Below are 20,411 nucleotides of genomic sequence, written 5' to 3'. Positions count from 1 at the left end.
ATTGTAATGGCAGTGGCGCATTTTGTTCATGTTAATATCTTTGCTTTTATTCGCTGAGCTATACAATTTTATCTTATTTTTTGTCTTTTGGAGCTATCTACTTTTCCTTGGATTCCTCTTTTATAAACTTTTGACCGTTATTAACATTATACTTTTCTGATATGACATCACAAGTTTATGGGTTTAACATCATTTAATGCATGATGAATTAAATACAGTTTTTCATTGTTTCTGTTTCAAAAGCATGACTCCGGGGGATGTTCTTCGTCGGTTCATTCCTCGATATTGAAAGGGGTTCTTAAGTATGACTGCAGAGAGACAAGCATAACAGACTTTTTGCCTCCCGGCGTTCAGTGAGTACTCTGGCATCACTTTCATTTGGATGCAGAAAACCGTTGCCTTGGATTCACATACAGCAGAAATAAGAGACAGACAATATTTGCATGATTTATTCACTTCTATTTACTGTCATGCTAAATGATGGGGTTCTTCTCAGATTTGTGTTGGAAAAAGAGGTTGTTGTGTTTGCAGACAAACACAGGAGCTCTTAATCTTTGATCCCATGTGGTGACACGAGTTTCCCCATTTTTGAACACAATGCTTTGCACTGTGCTCTATATTAGAGTCCAGCGCTTGCACTTACAAAGTAACCACATCCACCTCACCTTTAACACAGAAGCAGTGCTGATTTCTCTCAGCACTCGAAATCTATAACGTCCGTAATTTGTCTTCCGAGCGGAACGAGCGCTAAAGCAGTCCTCACAGCGTCATAAAGCGCACAAAAGCACAAAATACACACCATGTGCACAAATAACAGACACCACAAAACAAAGTCATTACAAATCTCAACAGGCATAAAGCGATATCTACATATTCAACAATTATAAATTAACAATTGTGCAAATTGCCTCACACAGTTATCTGCCATAATCATCATCGTGATCATCAAGCGTTCGACGATCCAAAGAAAATATTATAAATGTGCATTGTTATGCACACAAATGCCACAATATGGGGCATCAGCTGCTCATTGACTTTAAAAGTGAAGTGTGTAATGTCTGCGCCATTAGTATAAAATAATCCTCCATCTTCCATTTCTCTGTAACATGTCAATGGGGCTTCTCAGTCTTTGTCTACGGCCTTGCAAAACGATTTGGAGCTGTGGAAAATGATCTCTTGACAAAGAGATGGTCACAAAATGGTGTAGGTACAACCTCTACCTGCAAATCTTGAATCCGGAATTCAATGGTTGAGTCAACGCTTTATGTCGAGACAATTTGGGGCAATTTGGTTCCTCTGTTGATGCAGAAATGAAACACTTCACCTTTAAACCGCCAGAAACTCATTTCAATGTTGCCGGCTTGTATTCACAAAGCAAATATATCCTGATCTCAGCATGAAGACATCCTCTGAGCGAGGAAGCATTTTGATCGATGTCCGTAGATGTAATTTGTTCAACATTTTCTCATTCCTATGCGGCCCCGTTTCTCACAGATCCGCCCACACTTCCCAGACGTCTTTCAAAGTTGTATGCCAAAGATATTTAAATGTTTACTGGGACTAAGTAATACTGACTGCTGAGCACATTAACAGGAACATACATTTGAGCAACAGCTTGTGGGATCTAATGGATCAACTCATCGAAAACCTTTTACATGTGAATGTATTTTGCGTTGAACATGTTTTCTTTGAAGAGAAAAGATCATCTTGATAAATAGTGGAACATTAATGTAACATACTTGATATTCAAATTTACATCTATCTGAAGTCTATATGTGACCATTGGGTTTTGCACTTGACTTACATTGTTTTGTATAATCACCAATAGAAAAGGCACACGGTCAATACTGTTTGATCATTTCTTACCTTCTGGCCTTGGCAAAAAAGTCTATAAATTTGTAACTTAACATCAAAACAGCTTTACTTGTTACCCAAAAACCATCCATTGTTTTTCCAATGACAATAACATGAAGTCCATGACCCTGTTAAAAAGACTAGCATTGCTGGTCAACAGTATATGTTTTTTGAGATAGTCCCCAACATTGGATGCGATTGTGCTGGAGTCATTCAGTAACTAGCCTAACCAGCAAATAGTTTTTGACCATCTCTCAAAAAGTTAAAGAATATCCTTGACCAGTACATGGCTATGCTGGTCCATCATCTAGACCAGAACCAAGTAAGTAAAAACCAATTCCATAACTGCCCTTTTAAGCAGAGGATGTACTGTATAATTTTCTATTCACTCCTTAGATCTCTTCTTTGATATTCCATCCGTGTAGAGACGATGGTTGTAGGTGTTGGGTTTTGATGGTTCCTTTGGACACTGCATGCTTTTCTGTGTATTTATCACACATATATCAATATCACAGACAGCTTTACAAGACTAGAGGTAAGACTCCGTTCATCTGTTTCTCAACATTTGTGCAAACCTTTAAGGTCACCGGGACGACTGAGCACCATTTGATGCGATGAACAGCTGTCCATCTCGAGTTGCCTATTGAGCTTCAGAGAGGGCAATAAAGGTGCTGTCACATTCTCACACGGATAACACACAAACACACACATTCGCACACCTCTCTCTCCATCTAGGACCGACACATAAGGGTCTTCCCTAAAACGCTTCTTCAGCTCACAGGTTGCTCTCAGCTTTGCCCAGCGCGACGCTCAAACACCCTAATCTGTCCGTTACTGCGGTGTCCTCTGTTATTGAACTGCAGGTGGAGCCGTCTTGTGGCGGGGAGGTGAACGGCAGGCATCCCTGTTTACCGCTTACACCATTCTGACTGTTGGACACCAGTGCCTGCTTCTCTTCTGGACTGCAGAGGCGAGAGGTTGTGTTAGGATGGACCATGATGCTGCCACTCTTCATCTGAAGGGTCTGGCTGTAGGTATGACGGTACTCTTCCTCGATGTCCCTCCCAAGCTTCCAACGTCGCCACTTCTTCAGAATCTCAGACTGAACCTGGCCAAACAAAAAGATGGACAGATCAGTTGGGAAACAGCTATTCGGAAGTTGTTTACTTGTTAAAGGTAGTTATGCTAACCTCTTTGTTGACAAAGCAGTATAAGATGGCTACCAGCAGCCCCTGTGAACAAATCAGATCAGAATAAGCAAAACATGTTTACCCCCACATTCAGATGGACAGTCAAGATAAAAGGCATGTTTTCAACATTTCGTGATGAAACATGCACATGTCATCAAGTCAAAAGACACAAAACGAGTTATCAGCGACGCACCATATTTGTATTTAGCTCTCTGATCTGTTTGTTTATATTGATAAATTATACATTAGTAGGGGATAATGCACAGGCAGTAGGCTGTTATCACAGAATAAGAGGGTGTCCTGTATCACACTAAAGGGGCTTATTCAGCGACAACGGCCGGATGTCGCAATTGGCCAGTCAGAATCAAGTATTCCAGATTGCATCATAATAGTGATCGCTTAATAAATCTTCTCAGATGATGGCTTCAGAACACCCTTATTTTCTTTGTTGTTAAAAATAGGAGAGTGTTGATTTTTCTTTTAACCACACAGTGAATTTTGAAGTAACTGTTTGTTGTCTCAGTGTTATCACAAATCGGTAATGAAAATCAATTTTCAGATAGACGACTTATATAATGCCAAATATTTGTGTTATTGCCCTGACACTGTAAAAATTAAAATAATAAAATATGACAACTTTTTCCTTGAAGCATTTATGTATTATGCATTATAAAGAGTTATTAACGGGTAAAATGCATTATAATTCTTCATAATGTGTGTTGTAATGCATTATATGTAGTTGTAAAGAAGTATAACCAATTTAAAATATGTAGGGTAACAATGAATTGCTAAGTGTTATGATGTATTAACTGTAATAATAATTATTTATAAGACATGACAACGTATTAAAAGGTGCCTTACAACAGTTTAAAATTACTATTTTTTGTATCTCTTACCTGGAAGGAATTAAAGAAGAGGTCAATGAAGAGTTTGGTGAGGCGTAGGGGTAGAGCACCGTGTGAGGTAGACTCATCAGTAACAAAGGAAAACAGGACCGAATGGATCCCCAGTAACGGAATCAGGGTGAGGGTGGATTTAGCAAGCCTGAATATTACAGATTGGAACATGAGACAATGTAAACAAAACATTGTGTAAATGCTTTACAATGAAAATAAATGATCATTACACTCTGCAATATGCTGCTCCAAACCTGTATGAGTTTCTGTAAAACATAAAACATGTTTGGAGAATGTCTGAGCTGTTTTTGTCTAAACAACAAAGGTAACTGAACGTAAAAAAATAGGGATAATGCTTTCTAAAGACTTTGAAATCTTTGAGGACGATTTGAATCCATAACCTTTTGGGCTTAAAAAATAACAAAAAGGTAACATCAAGGATTCACAAAGGAAAGGTTTCTAAAACTGATTAGCTATTTCAGGTGTTGGATTTAAGTGGATTTAAAGTAACCCTGCAAATTTATGACATGGAAGAGCGAGAAAATGATGACAGAATTTTTGTTTCTGGGTGAACAAACCCCAAACCATCTGTAAGACACCTACCGGAACTTGTAGTCAGAATATCTCATTTGGTGCGCCCTCAGCTTGGACACAAGGATCTTTATGATGTGTATGAAGATGAAGAAGTTAATCTGGACACAGAGGAGAAGAAAATAAGGCCCTGGTTAAGACCATCATGTCATATTAGAAGGACAAAAGTGACACAGTCCTTTCTTCACAGCGCAACAAATAACTGGAGATTGGAATGAGAGGCTGTAATGACCGCGGGGAAGGAAGAGAGCGGCGGCTGATGCTGTTGAACCGTCTCTAGCCCTGAAAGAATTCAAACATAGGAATTCCTGCCAAATACAGCAACACTTGACATCACTGGACAGAAACATGACTGAACATCAGTAACTGCTCATCTGCACCTCACACAATGTGCCCATTATGGAGACGTGGCAATTTTGTGCCTTTCGATGCAATCATGTGGAATTAGCAGAGGAAGAGGGATGCTTTGAAATCCTGACGGCAGAACTTGTTAAAAATACACTGTATGCTGTATGGCTGGTTCATGCGTAATGAAAATGACTTTGATGTTGAACGGTACATTTAACGTTAAGGCAAATGCAAAGTAATTGGGTGTGACGATGAGAGCATGGATGGAAATTGCAGGGCGTAAAACTGAATGGAATATTTAACCCTCTTGTGCATTTCTTTCAGGGTCAATGCAACATCATCATTATCTTTACATTAGAGTGTGAGTGTCAGAGTCAAGAAACGTTCTAAATTTGGTTTCTATCTAGAGATTGATATAATATGATGTGGCCAGACGCCAATGGATGTTAAATTGGACTTTATCTTGAATAACAGGAAGAATGTTCCTTTATTTACCTAATGTTGGAAGAAATTGACACATAAAATGAGCATCGATTTAGGGTAAAACCTGAGCTGAGAGAGAAAGTTGGGAACCAGCGTCCTGAAACAACTTAAACTGGTCTGATCTGTAGTTTCACTCCTCACAGCATGTAGTTGCACATTTTGCTTCATTTCAGTGGTCTTACGTGCAAGTATATGTCCTGTCTATAGTTCATTCATATATCACTGTGGCAGATGAGCGAAATAAGGTGATCTCCCACATCTACCACACGAGTCTTCAGTGAACAGAATATAAAAGTGCTTGCTAATGGAATTGCCTTGTTCCCTTAAAAGATTCATTTCAAAACGCTGAGCTGAAGGAAGTCAAGCACGTGGAGACATGCATTCTTGCTTTCATACAGTAACTTTATAAGAACTTCAAGTGTTTAAGGGTAGAGGTAACGTGGAGTTACAAACAGCATTTTCAGTGTGGGACAAATGGGTAAAAGTGAGAGAGGCAGATATTTGAGTTATTCACTCACCAGGACGGCCAGCAGGATTGGAGAACGAATGATCCACCAATATTCCATGTGTATGTTCTGCACCCAGCATCTGAGACACAGCCAAAAGGGACAAAATACGTAACAGGAACGTTGATATTAATAAAACACTTGTACCTCAATGCATGCAAAAACTTGTTCGTTTGCATACACCCAACACAAAGCATGCTCCATTGTCTACCAGGTTTGTCCCAGGACATCATCACATTTATGTGGTTTCATTTAGGAAATACACAATATTCCCAGTTTGCAAAACCCCAAAAAAGTCACTTTAAGTGTAAATTTGGAAGGGTTGTTTGAGGGATGACAGGATAAAAAAAATTGGGGGTTACTTTTTCTTTCAAAATGGAGTATACTCAGTAAATACACCACAAATGAAGAAACCGTTTCCGAGAAAAACTGAATTTCATATAAGAAATTAGTGGGTCTTTCTCTGCGATTTGATTGGATGTATGAAAAATGGAACTGACTGCAGACTGACAGTTGAAGGGGAGGAGTTACGGATGCTCCGCCCAAGCCGCCTAACATACGTCATTTAGGATGAATCATCATGAGAGGACTGAAGCGCATTTCCAGATCTTTAATGAAAATTTCATTAAAACATAGGCATTGTCATTTTTTATTTCACTGGAACTTTAAGGACTGAGTTTAGACTAGTTTAATATCTAAACTCACAAAAATAAAGTTTTGATATATTTACGGAAGGAGGTATATGGAAAATTATCTTTGTCTGCAAATCCAAGTAAAAAACGAATATTTTAGCAGAATAAAACAAAAGATTATTTTACCTAAACACATTTAGCCGTGAACACAATTAACAGACCATTTCAAATGTTCATTCAATCAGCATTTCTAGATGTATTACGATCATTCCTGTCCAGTGTCTATTGAATTTCAACAATATCAAACCTCTGATGCTGGAAAACGTCATCCAACAGCAAAGTGAAAGGCTGACAGCATGACATGACACATGAAACGTTAATACGGTTATCACATTCTTTTACTTTTCCCAAATACGTGTATAAGAAAAAAAATCTGAAATTTCTCTAGTTTAATTTTCCGTAATAAAATGCAAATATAAAGAATATTTTTATTCGACATTTGGGAGAAATATTTTTTGTAGTTCACAGAATGAAACAGAAAATTATATTTTACCAAACACATAATGAAAAAATGAAAGCAATTTTGAAATGGTCTCTTGCATTTTTTCAGTGGCTGTATAAATAGTACATTCAGAAATACTGGAAAAATAAAAATGTATTAAAAAAGGTACAAAAGCTGTCATCTTTCACATGCGGCGGTTGCTTTTCAAAAAGTACACTTTTGCACCTAAAGAGTGCATATTACCTCAAAGGTATTAGTGCCAAATGCATACATATTGGTACCTAAATTATGTTTTATTAACAAAGTTCGGGAGGAGCACGTGCAAATATCTAACCCGGCTGATTTCCTGTAACCAACCTCACCTCATCCTATTAGCTCAGGAAAAAAAAACTACAAATAGACCTTACGCTCATTCCCTCTACATGATCGCAGCATCCCTCCTCCAACTCCTCACCATCAGCCCGCTTTTACTGCAGTATAACGGGGGAACGACCGAGTCCGGGCACATACCAGGGCCCGTTCCCCAGATAAGGTGCAGGTGCTCCGAGTTCGGAGGAACTTCCAAGCTCTGAGCCCTCTCCCCGGGACAACACGGCAAATACGCATACGCATACTGACCTTCTAAAAGGGTACTATTCAAGTGGAGTCTTTCTTGTTGCTCCAGTAATTTCTCAGTAACAGCTCAAGCTGTCAGACATTATTTTCGTCAAAGACACTTGAATGCACAGTTGGATATAAAAGAACAGAATTTATGAGTGAAGGGCATTTTTTCTCAAGGTTTTTGGAACACTTCCTGGGTTTTCCATTCTTATTTCCATACTTTCTGTTCTCTGTTAAACTGATGTAGATATTAACTGCCTAGAGCGAAATCACAGCTGTGCTGATGTGCCCTTTCTGACTCATTTCCTAAATAGATAAATATCAAGATATATTACAAAACAAATTTGCTATTTACACAAAATACACTGAAAAAAATGTTTTTTGCTGCTTGTCTTATTTGATTCCTTTAAATAAGTTAAATCAACATAAATTGTCAACATAAATTGTAAACATAAATGACAATTTTGTCACAACGTGATTTTTTTCCTATTCAGTTATGTAACTTAATCCATTCATGTTGGCACTACATAAATGATTTGTGTTGTGTTAACATATATTTGCTAAGTACCATGGGAATATTTGTAGCAATACTGTAGGCAACAATACATGATTGGTCAAAATTATCGATTTTGCTTTTATGCAGAAAATCATTAGGATATTAAGTAAACATCATGTTCCATGAAGATATTTTGTACATTTCCTACCGTTGATATATAAAAAATGTAAGCAGCAAAATTGCGAACAATGTCCCCAGCACAGGATTAAATTGGGTTCTCTCATAATAGAATATTGCACGTATTTAACACAATATAATATTGCACTCATGGGATTTATTAGGAGGCTACTGTAAACAATCTTGCAATACATAATGGTGTAATTTATAGCAGTTATATATTGCAGCCAAAATCTAAAGCGTGGCTAAAATAGACTTATAAAATACATAATCCAAGCAGGCCAAAATTCAGTCATTAGAAGAAATTTATGCCTTGCAAGCCCTTCCAACAATAACAGAGGTTGAATGAATGATTCATAAAGACATTTTACAGTGTACTGTGCAGCAAAATGCAATGCATATAGTGCTGTATATACAAACCAAAATACAGAAGCATGTGTCAACGAATAACATACATCTGGATAGCATCAGAGTCCTTGTGCAGAATTTCTCATCTTAAGGTAACTCGCGTTCATGTTTTATGCATATGATTTGTTTAAAACAAATGGAACAGTGACAAAGTGCTTCACTTTGCCAACTTTGCAATGGCAAAAACACACAGACTTCATGACTACTGGCTTTCGTCAGTGCTGCCGAACACATGCCGTGAACACACTCATCCCACGTGGCGTTAGACCCGTGGTGTTAATGTATATTGGTGGGTAGAACTTACTCTTCATTCTCGTACAAGTACTTGACGATAACCCACGGCAACACGAATATCAAGGGGGCACCTGTGAGAAAGAGAGAGCGAGAGCTTGTGATGCGGAGCCTAGGCCATCTGTCACGCTCTATTTGGACAAAACTCTTAAGCCTTGTTAATATGTTCAAAGCATATAAGCTGTGAAACTTGAAGCCCTCACCCCAGCCAATACACAGGTAGATGCCGAAGTAATTCCTCTCTGTTAAGACCGTGACCACCAGAAGGCTGTGCAGATAGATTCCCTCTACCAGCAGCCAATAGCTGTTAGCCAGGATGCTGTATTGCATCATCACCATGGCGACCCTGCAGCCAACGGCCGTCTGAAACACAAGGGCAAGTGATGTTGAATCACTGAAAGCTCCAGAAAAATGTAACCTGCCATCTCTATTTAAAGTATGGAGGGTTATGTATTTGACCCAGATCCATCCAGTGTGGATTCCAATAATAATATATATTTAAAGCCCATTAAAATTGTAGACAGCAGGTTATTGGACCTCGTTTTCAACCAGCCACTCCACCTCCAGCTCAGTGGTGATGTCCTGAGCGACATGGAAGGTGTCAGGTCTTTCCAACATGGCATCCTTGATGAGAATAGAAGAGGCTCGCAGGATGAAGGAGGCAAAGAGGTTCATGTGGATGTTGTTTCTCATACAGTGCAGTTTCCTGAGAGGATCACAGTGCGATCAATGAGAAACCAACAAACATTATGTACAAAGTTCACACAAACAGACCCACAGATCCAAAAACAGAAATTGTTTTCAATTAACAATCTGAACAAAAGAAATACGATTTTAAGATAAATGTTACCTAAAGGCCACCAGGATACCCAACGCCAGCACCAAAGCCCCGAGAGACAGAGAATATCCAACGGTGTACATAGTCCGAAATTGACTGAGAATCCGTCCGTAGTGTTGCTACAAAAACACACAGACACATAGCTAACAATCGTGTTCTCATGAGACTGATAACGTTTCAAAACAGAAACTTTCAACGTAGTGTTTAATAGCTATTTGTATCATGTACCATGTTGATTTGGCTGGGGTCACGTGACACACATTCACTGGCATTTCTCTGTTTACTCCACTGTCCTTCTGCATCACACTCCAGATACACCAGCCCATGTCGGACTAACACACGCACATGACAATAGTGAGAGACATGCACGTAAGAAACCATACGTTAGCTTTTTTATACATACTCACATATCTCATGCTGGCCATATTACACCCGCAAAATAATATTTTTCTCAAACAACCATAACCTTAATGTTTCATTTACATGTAACATTTTTATATTTTTTAATAACAATTTAAATACATATATGCTTTAAAAAAAAGACTATTTCAATATTCTTAAAAAAAGCAATTACAAAGATGACTGCACTAAAGTCACCCACAAATGAAAATTCTGTCATCATTTATTCACCCTTTTCTCATTTTAAACCTGTATTACATTCTTTTTTCTGAAGAACAAAAAAGATGATGTTTGAAGAATGTTGGAACCCATCCACTTCATTTGTATGGGAACAATCCAAAGCAAGTCAACGGGGACCACCAATGTTCGGTGACTGACATTCATCAAAACATCTTTTGTGTTCGGCAGAAGAAATAAACTTGAATAGTTTTTAAATGACATGAGGGTGAATATATGACGACAGAATTTTCATTTTTGGTTAACTTTTACATCTATATGCCTAATACAAAAATAGGCTAAAAACCAACTTAATTTCCCCCCAAAAATTGTGACCCTCGTCAATCAAACCAAAAATCTGATTTTTACATAATCTGAATCTGAATAAATAAGATTTCTATTGATGTATGAGTTGTTAGAAAAGGACAATATCTGCCTGAGTTGTAACTGTTTGAAACTCTGGGATCTGAGAGTGGAAAAAAACTAAATATTGAAAAAATCGCCTTTGAGTTGTTAATCAGAGGCACTGTGGCAGGCCATCCACTCACAAAAATAAAGTTTTTATATATTTTAGGTAGGAAATTTACTAAATATCTTCATGGAACATGATCTTTACTTAATTTCCCAATACATTTGGGCATAAAAGTAAAATTGATAATTTCACCCGTAAAATGTATTTTGTCTTTTACTAAAAATGTTCCCGTGCTACTTAAGACTGGTTTTGTGACCCAGGGTCACAATTATCGATGTTGGTGTCTAATGCGTAATATGACCCGGACACATTTACAGGTTTGTTAGATTTATATTTAAATCAATATTTAAGTAAATCTCACCCTCACTATGCCAGGGCAGGTACCAAGGGCAGGCCACACCCACTGTGGTATTGGGCAGCCCATCGGGCCAGCATGCGAACTTATCAAACGTGCTGTTGCACACAACACCTGGAAAGCAACCATGAACGTTTAGACAATAAGTCTCCTATTTCCTCTTCTTGGCGGGATCGGTATTTGACATTAGCCCACTCACCTGTCAGTGGAATATCTCTGCTTATATTTCGAAAACATTCATCTCGGTACATCATCCATTTTGCCATCACGTTTTTGAAGGATTCAGCAGATGACACCTGTAGATAATGTAAAAATGAAACAGAAAGGTTCTGGGTGTTATCCAAAGGTTCTCAAAGGTTGCCTCTGAAATATTGCATTATATTACATTAAGGTAATACATATAGTGAGATTTTGTTTGGTATGTGATATGATGATGTGGCCAAGACGCTGAGTTATTGGACTGCTAATCCTTTCTGTTCTGTAGGTGTGGGTCTGAATCCTGTCCTTGCTGCTCAGCAGCATTAGCTATTAACTAGTCTCAGCCTCAGCCCACGGACCGCTGGCTAAACGTCTGATGCATAAGGCACACTTTCTTAGAAACACTTCCAAGACACAAGTCGTCATCTGACTGGTTGAATTTCACAGGATTTTCCGGGAGACGAGTGTGTTGCGTTGTTTAACGTTCCACCTAGAAACAAGTACGAAGCCGCCCGATCGAAGTAGTAAACTGTTGTGTTAACATTGGTTGCAATAAGAATTCATCACAATCGACTAAACGCTTAATTTAAAACATTGAACATCAAAAACATTGTTGTTGCTGTTCGTGAATGTACGCTGGTCTGTTACTGCTGGACATTTCCACACCTCTAAACATGAAGCGGCATGAAACGTGATTGGTTGCTTTAACTGTCAGTCATATGGCCTCTTGGGCGGGCTTTGATGAAGGAAAGCAGCCTAATTTCCCAGACCTTCAGTATGACTAGCCATAAACTGGCAATGCTTGTTTTTCATTAACTCTGATGTCATTCAAAACGCATCATGGGATTTCTAGTTCAATGTCTCGTGAAAAACATCTCCATACAGTTGTGTATCTCTCTCTTTCACACTTTTGTCTAGGTCTCTAAGTATCAAATAGTAGTTTTTTTTTTTTACTTCAAATGAATGTTGGCGCCTATTAAGAAAATGGAAAATCTCTTGCAGAACATAGGCCACTGAACGCTGGGCTTGTGCTTGGCTCCTTCAGTAAACCTGTCTGATGGCTTTTTTTTATTTGCATGCAAAACAAACATTGATCTAAACTTAGGACTTAAAGAATATGAGAAGATCAGAATGATGGAAAGTCTTACCTGGATGCGAGATGAGAAACTGAGCAGGCTCAGAAGAAGGAATACTTGTGACATCCCTTATTTCTGCTGCTGGTGCCACTGGGAGGAGCCGAGGGGCCAAAAAGATGTCAAAAGGACCTCATAGGAAGACTTCAGCTGTCCCCACACTGCCTTAACCAAAGACAAAGAGGAAAAGACATTGGTAATGTTGCATTTTGTTGATTAGAGTTTGCAAACACCATATTGAAAAATAATGAGTTGTGTTTGGCTCATTGGCAGCATAAGCTTGTTATGTTATTTACTGAATGCGTGCAATCGGGATAGCACACAAGGACATACAACCCAATTAGGACATGAACTAGTGATCTGAATAAAACAATAGGCTAATTATTCCCCTTTGGAAAGATCTACAGCACAACGGCCTCTGGGCAAATGAAGGTCACACACTGCTGACCCTACTGCCGCCATTGCCCAGTCTATTGCTGACATAACTCTTGGGCACGACACGTCCAGTGCAATTACTCATGCTGTTTTGAGAGAAGTTATAATAGAACCAAGAACAAATGTGTGCGTGTATGTGAGAGAGAGAGAGAGAGAGATGAAAAAGATGGCAGATTCTTAGAAACAGAAAAATAACTAGATTCTGTCCAAAAACCTATAAGTACCCTACTTAGACAGCAATCCCACAATGCACTGCCATAGGCTTTATGCCAACTGTCACATGCAGAAATAGCTCTCATCGCATTCGTTACATGGTCTTCTGTATGTGCTTTTTTTAAATGTCTATAAAGGTGCCATCAAATGTGAACAAAATCAATGTCCATCACATATCCAGATATCTCAGAATTCCATAGATATCGCTGTTAGTACTTTCTCAGACAAGCAGATGTAACAAGACCAGTTTTCCAGTTTGGTCATGTGACATTCAACATTATTGTACCCTAGAGGTGGTTTCATCGGTTGTACGCCCCTGGCGCGAAGTTAGCTTTTTAGGTTGTTTATCAATCTAGTTAGAGAAGTTGAAGAGCAGATGTGTATGTAGGTATAGCACAGGGGTTCCCAAATTTTTCAGACCACGACCCCCGATATTAGACTGCTGACGACCCGCGACCCCCCCCCCCCTCCCCCTCCTTTCTCATCTTTGTGTTTTCCTCCGACAGCTTGTAAGGATTTGCGATTTGGTCACATACTGACAGAGCTAAAACAAAAAGGAACACAATCTCACTTCAGCCGTAGTCGGAGAACAAAACGAAATCTGAAACGTTTCTGCAAAAAACACCTTTACCATGGAAACATTTTTGGCTAAAACGTTTCAAATTCCATTCTGTTCCAGTCTGCAGGCAGGTCAGAGGAAGTATGACATTCAATGTACACAACTTTTTAAATTGAATAACTTAATGTTGTTACATTAGAGATGATAAACACAAACACGTGCCGAATTCTCCGAAAACATTAAATCAAATTTAGTGTATTTTCTTTGTTCACAACCCAGACTTACTGCAAATGCAATTCATTGACATGTTCTTTCATCATAAATCAATCTTAAAAATGTAGGAAAATCGTGAGTGTATTCACGGTAAAAGGATGATAATGGTCCTTTTAATAATAGCTGCACACAAGAACTAGACGAGACTGACAGTGAGATAGAGAAGAAACCTCAGTGACTATCGACAGATCCAAGATGATCAATCAGAAAGGAGTTTCAACACTACATCACAGGGCAATTAACACATTTGGAGAAATGCACAACAATTTGTTTGGCTCCAAGATCCAGTGGGAGATGCATTAAAGGTGTCATGACTTGAGACATCAATTTTAACCCAAGCTTTTTTATATAAGAGGTGAGAGAACTGAAAACGCCCTTGTTACTGTGACGACAACTGTTATTGACACCAGCCACAGCGAACGCCATGTCCTGGAATGCACCTATCTATGACATCATTGATAAGTTGAAAATCGCCTCCACAGAAGAATATCAACTACAACTTCTGTAGCTCCGCCCAATGGTTCGCGCATTACAGTACTAAAGTAACACAAGTGGCGTGAAACAAGATAGAATGAGCAAGCAATAAACATGCAGTTAAAGATCGCAAAATATTGTGCAGTGACTGGTTGTGGAAGAACACAGTTACTGCATAACCTTCCTTCGCATTCCGACATTTGGATTTTTTTTAAGACGTTCCAGCCCACGTGGGTAAAACGCCTTTTGTTCACTTCAATTCACAGCGGATTCCTTTGTGAACAAGGCCAAGGTCAACGCTGGATTTGCAGAGAGACTAGATTAAAAAGCAATGCTCTGCCGTCAATATTGGATTCGATAGGAATGGCTCAGCAATCTTATGTGAGTAAAAATATCTGGACGATGCGTCATTATTGCTTTGTAAGAGATCGCGTGATACGTCCGGATAATGTCTTACCTAGCTTAACTTGTTTAACCAAATTCACAGAAGGCTCCAACTAAGTTTAATTCACAAACTGCTATCCAATGATAGCAGTAAGTCTTCCATGCAGCACTCCTAAGGGGCTGTGTCCACCGAGGCGCTTTACTGGGCTGAAAACAGCAGGGGCCCAGCTGAAAAAGCCCGCTGCAGGCGAAGTGTCCTGCCCAAAGTTGAGCATTTTTCAACTCTGGGTGCCCGTTCGAACGCTGACGCTGATCGTGGGAACAACGCATAGCACAAAAAGGCACGGATGTGTTGAGCGTTGCAAAAAAAAAATGTATCCTGTATTTTGTGGTGAAACAATATGTGCAATAAAAAAGCATCAGATGAAATCTACATATTAATAATAGTTTATATTTCCAATTGCAGCAAAAGTTTTTTATACACTATGTAACCATTAGCCACTCGACTCTACAACACTGCTAATATAAACTTAGATCAACTGACCACCAGTCTATTTGAGCCTTATTTATTTGGCTGAGATCAGTGCTGCATGATATGCAGCTAATGAAACCTTAAAATAAACGTAAACAACAGGGCACTTTGAGGAAGTATACTGTTAAACCCCGACAGACAGAGACAGAGCCTAGAAATATTGTATTTATGGGCAGCTAGTCAGGCGTGGAAGAACTGTGTATTTATTAACTAAATGAATTGACCAAGGACGTCAAGGTCATGCATTATGATGTAATATGCAGCCCATATCTTAAAGCAGTCGGTCAACACAGCCCTCAGACTTTTGACTTGTGTAGTAATGTCTGGTCCCCTTTGCAGCTTTTTCTTTTCTGCGATCGTAGCACTGTCACGGTACACCACAGCATGGAAAACTGAACGAATATGAATCCATATCAATGTTCTTCAAATCTCTTGGGGGCAAAAATACAAATTAAGACGAAAGCCAGTCAACCAGTATAGTGAATGTTTTTTTCCTCTGTTAGATGACACTTTTGACACCTAAGACCTCGCCTCAACGTGCAAGCTGGAATGCAGCTATTAAAACAGTAGGAGGTTGGCGGGGGGTGGTCGGGGGATTTTACTGTATAATAATTTAATTAAACGATTTGTTAATTTGGTCCTGTATTTGGTCGCATTTAAACAAACCGTATGGTACATAGACATGTACCATGGTACATGTTATGGTACATATGGTACATAGACATCTAGTTGAGCCTGATATCAGAGTCTAAATTCAAAATATTGGAGAGACAAGTTTAGCCAAGTAACGGTTCTTCTCGGTTTCTTTTGATTGTTGTCAGAAATAATCTTCAGGCACTCTATTGCTTGTGAATGTGTACCAGAAGTTCAGTTGGGGTCACAAAAGTGTGCATGCACAGTAACGTTTGTTTATGTTGTTAAGATGAAACTTTCAATTCGGCTACATTTGACCATTAAAAGTAATATGGTGTACAGCGGCGATTTGACCTAATGAGACAAAACCTGTTGGCCACACACAGTTTACTTTAGAGGTTAAAATAATGACGGGTGGGCTCAATGGCCCCAGGTCATGAGATATTATCCAAAGACAACACACACAATTATAAACATGTGAGAATTATGCCCAGTGCCCACAGTCCGCAGGACATTATTTCCACCCCAGTTGCTCATTTTCACAATGACTTTCAGCATGTAAATCTCTTTTAACAGGGTTAAAGGGACAGTTCGGCCAAAAATTCTGACATCATTTATTCACCCACTTGTCATCTTAACCCATTATGACTTTCTTTCTTATGGAAATCACAAAAGAATATATTTTGAAGAATGCTGGTAGCCAAAAATCGTTGGTCCCCATTGACTTCTATTCCTATTTCTTCTCTTGCAATGCAAGTCAATGGGAACCAATGGTTTTCCTTATCAACACTCTTCCAAATATCTTCTTTTGTGTTTTGCAAAAGAAAATTACTCATATGTGGCACTGGATCACAAAACCAGTCTTATGTAGCACAGGAACATTTTTAGTAAAAGACAAAAATACATTGTATGGGTCAAAATTATTGTTTTATGCCCAGAATCATTAGGAAATTAAGTAAAGTTCATGTTCCATGAAGATATTTTATAAATTTCCTACCTTAAATATATAAACTTTATTTTTGTGAGTGGGTGGCCTGCCACAGTGCCTCTGATTAACAACTTCGAAGGCAATTTTCTCAATATTCAGCTTTCAGATAATGTAAAAATCTAAATTTTGAAAAATTGACCCATAAGGCTGGTCAAGAGGTTGTGTAAGACCAGTGAGTTCAGAAACAAACCTCCAATAATGTTTACGCTTACATTTTTTTATTATAATGACAAAACAATGATTAAATCACAACATATAAAAATATTCATATTAAATAAAAAAAAGGTCAAAATTTGTTTTGCTGTTAGTTATTGTGCAAAGTTTTTTCTTCCAGCTGGGGCTTCGTTAATATTCTGTAAAATAACAATTTTTTCCTCTTTTTTTCTTGTAAATTTGCAGTCTTTTCCGTAATCGACCATTTTATAACCGTTTTTAAAAAATATGTGAACATTCTGATTTGTATCAAATTTTGTAAAATTATGTTTAAAGTATTTTGCTTACGCTGATTCAAAGCAGTGACAGGAAATACATTTTATTACACTTTTTTATTATATATAAATGTAACATTTTTATGTTATCGGTATTGGGACGATAATCAATCATGCCGATATATTTAAGACGATAAATTATTTATCATTTCCTCTGGTTGAACCACTGAAGGGCACAGTTAAAATACAGTACAGCACTTACTACTATTAGCAAAATGTTGTTTTTATGAGTCAATTTTTTAAATAAAAGCAGTTTCCCACTTTTTGCCTTTTGAATACATATATCTATATATATTTTTTTTCTCCTAAAAACTATCATTTAAGTGCATGAGTGTAACTGAGTAGTAAAATATGTTCTCTGTGACATTCAATGGACCTCAAAATCAGTCTATATTTCCATTTCAGCATAATTTTCAAAGCATTTCCAATAATCAACATGCACCAAATTGAGTACAAAATATAATTACAGATGAGACTGAGGACACCTCTTAAGCAAATAAAACAGCATCACAATGAGCATTCACTCATAAATCACAAGTGCCGCATGACAACCATCGACAGTTTGTATTTAAGGACCTGCTTTTATTCTGCCATAGTGTGAAACAGCAGCACTGACTGACATGAGAGAGAAAACAAACCTCTCAGAATCAAAAGCACAATGCACGGCTACTATATTCCCCTCTGAAGAGTGCAGAGAGAGGAAAGAGTGTGGACACTCATACGCACATCCAGATACATACTGTATGCCTGCAGAGTATATAATCACACCGGTGGCATTCTTATTTGACCTGACCACAGCTGCTCTGAAATGGACTTACATTTATTTTGTCAAGGAAAAATACACAATTTTAAAATAGCACCAGCCCCTATTTATTGAAATTGTTTATTTGAGAGTCAATCCTGTGAAAAAACAAACAAACAGTCTATACTGGTTGTCTGGTCTTAACAGGTTCATGCTGGTTCAAGTGGATAGTTTGGCCAAAAATAAAACTCTCATCATTTAGCCCATATCCACGTGAAGCCAGAGCTTTCCCCATTCGATATTTTTTTCCTTTTCACTACATCGTCTCAATGAAATAAATGCGAACCGCTTAACCGACTCAAAACGATATAGTATAAACACCAAATCAGTAGGTGGCGTTGTAATTCTGCCACGGTGATACACTAAAAACAGAAAAGAAGACTTGGAGCATGTGCATAAACTTTGCATGCGTGGCTGATGACATCATCATCATCACTTTCCTGTAGCTCAGTGGTAAGAGCATTGCGTTAACAACGCAAGGTTGTGGGTTTGATCCCAGGGCATTGCAAATACCTTTGTAAAATGTATATGATAAAGCAATGTAAGTCATTTTGGATAAAAGTGTCTGCCAAATGCCTAAATGCATAAATGCAAATGCATTTCCAAAAATATACGGATCGGCTGTACACACAAAAATGCAACGCTGGCATTTTCAGGTTCATCCGGTAAGGAACCGGTTTAAAACAATAGCAGTTTCAGTTTCCCAAAACGGCAGATACGAGTGGACGAAACGCCAATACGATACAAAATCTTTACGTATTCAGCGAAGTGCGTCTCCGTGTGGATGGGCTTTTACTGACATTTCAAACATACATGACTTTCTTTTTCGTAACTCAAAGAAGACATTTTGAAGAATGTTGGTTACCAAACCATATTGACCCCCATTGATTCCACTGTATTAACATATTTCTCACAATATCTTCTTTTGCGTCTCACAGAATACAGGATTTGAATTACATATGCCCGAATACATGATGACTGAATTTTTATTTGGAGGTGAACTTTCCTGTTTGATGGCATTTTACCTCCTCGTCATTTAAACCTCAGGGTAAGAGAACAAGTAGAGCTCTCAGGGCACTCTGTCCTGCTGGGTTGCAGATATGAGCTTTAGGATTCATAGTGTGATTAGGAGCACCAAGAGTGTTTAGAGATGCTGGTGTCATGAACCAGCATGTCGGCACAGCTGCATTTCATTGTGGAACGCGGTAGGAAGGGTCAGAGAGTGCCTGCGCCATCACATCACAGCACGTCTAGATTATCTTTAGCAAATCTGCGCCTCCAGTGTAGAGATACTCACTGACTGCTGCTGTTTTCATCTATGAATTCATCGAGGGCATGACACTGATTCATCCTCCCGCTGCAACTCACTTATACTGTGAATTTGTACAGACAACTAGGTGAAGTGTATGTATGATTGCTATAGTCTGAGAAAATATGTTATGTTTAGAAAACACAATGAAAGGAAGATAAATGTTACAGGAAATGTATAGGATACATCTCAGATGTGTAGGGTCTGTGGGGCAGAGGTCTTCAATTCTGCTCCTAGCTAATGTCTTGCTGAGTTTAGCACCACCCCCAATCAAACACACCTGAACCATCTAATAATGTTCAGGGATATTAAAAAATTACAGAAAGGTGTGTTGGAGCAGGGTTCGAACTAAAGGAGAGTAGGTGGTGTACCGTAAAATGATTTTGTCAGACGATGTGGGGATTCATGTAAGACGGTACAAACATAATGAGTCTGTTAAATTACAATGTTATATTTATTTTAATGTGAGAAACAAAATATGTGTCCATGAAAACGTAGTTATTGGGCACTTTGTTGAATTACAATACAGTATGTTACAGTTCAGAGACTTGAAGCAAAGGAGTCAACAATAGCCCAATGCTGAGTACAAATGCGATGAGATGATGTCATAAATATGCTAAAGTATGTCGTAAATCAACTGCGTGTTGGCACCAAACAGTAAACATCGTGTTTCTCGCTCAATATTACTCGCGGGATTACTTGTTTGGCTCATGCGACGGCTAATATCTTTCACATA

General features: G+C 38.5%; 1 protein-coding gene across 3 annotated transcripts in view; it reads right to left on the bottom strand.

Moving 5' to 3' along the window:
• Window positions 1-435: 435 nt before the first annotated feature.
• gcgra (glucagon receptor a) overlaps window positions 436-20,411 on the bottom strand; it is a 48,215-nt gene continuing 28,239 nt past the window's right edge. The window contains exons 2-14 of one of the 3 annotated variants that reach the window (XM_056753307.1): window positions 12,601-12,750; window positions 11,454-11,550; window positions 11,261-11,368; window positions 10,041-10,144; window positions 9,825-9,931; window positions 9,512-9,680; window positions 9,178-9,337; window positions 8,988-9,048; window positions 5,881-5,950; window positions 4,544-4,632; window positions 3,941-4,088; window positions 3,045-3,086; window positions 436-2,962 (exon numbers count right to left, since the gene is read on the bottom strand). In XM_056753307.1, the coding sequence (XP_056609285.1) occupies window positions 2,630-2,962; window positions 3,045-3,086; window positions 3,941-4,088; window positions 4,544-4,632; window positions 5,881-5,950; window positions 8,988-9,048; window positions 9,178-9,337; window positions 9,512-9,680; window positions 9,825-9,931; window positions 10,041-10,144; window positions 11,261-11,368; window positions 11,454-11,550; window positions 12,601-12,654 (1,542 nt within the window). In that variant the 5' untranslated portion in view covers window positions 12,655-12,750 and the 3' untranslated portion in view covers window positions 436-2,629. The remainder of the gene's footprint in view (window positions 2,963-3,044; window positions 3,087-3,940; window positions 4,089-4,543; window positions 4,633-5,880; window positions 5,951-8,987; window positions 9,049-9,177; window positions 9,338-9,511; window positions 9,681-9,824; window positions 9,932-10,040; window positions 10,145-11,260; window positions 11,369-11,453; window positions 11,551-12,600; window positions 12,751-20,411) is intronic. The other 2 variants (XM_056753306.1, XM_056753308.1) reach the window with 2 other exon arrangements.

Source organism: Triplophysa dalaica, chromosome 7 (assembly GCF_015846415.1).
Source record: "Triplophysa dalaica isolate WHDGS20190420 chromosome 7, ASM1584641v1, whole genome shotgun sequence".
Classification (NCBI taxonomy): Eukaryota; Metazoa; Chordata; class Actinopteri; order Cypriniformes; family Nemacheilidae; genus Triplophysa; species Triplophysa dalaica.
Note: the sequence above shows the minus strand (reverse complement) of the source record. Positions and strands in the feature narration are given on the sequence as shown.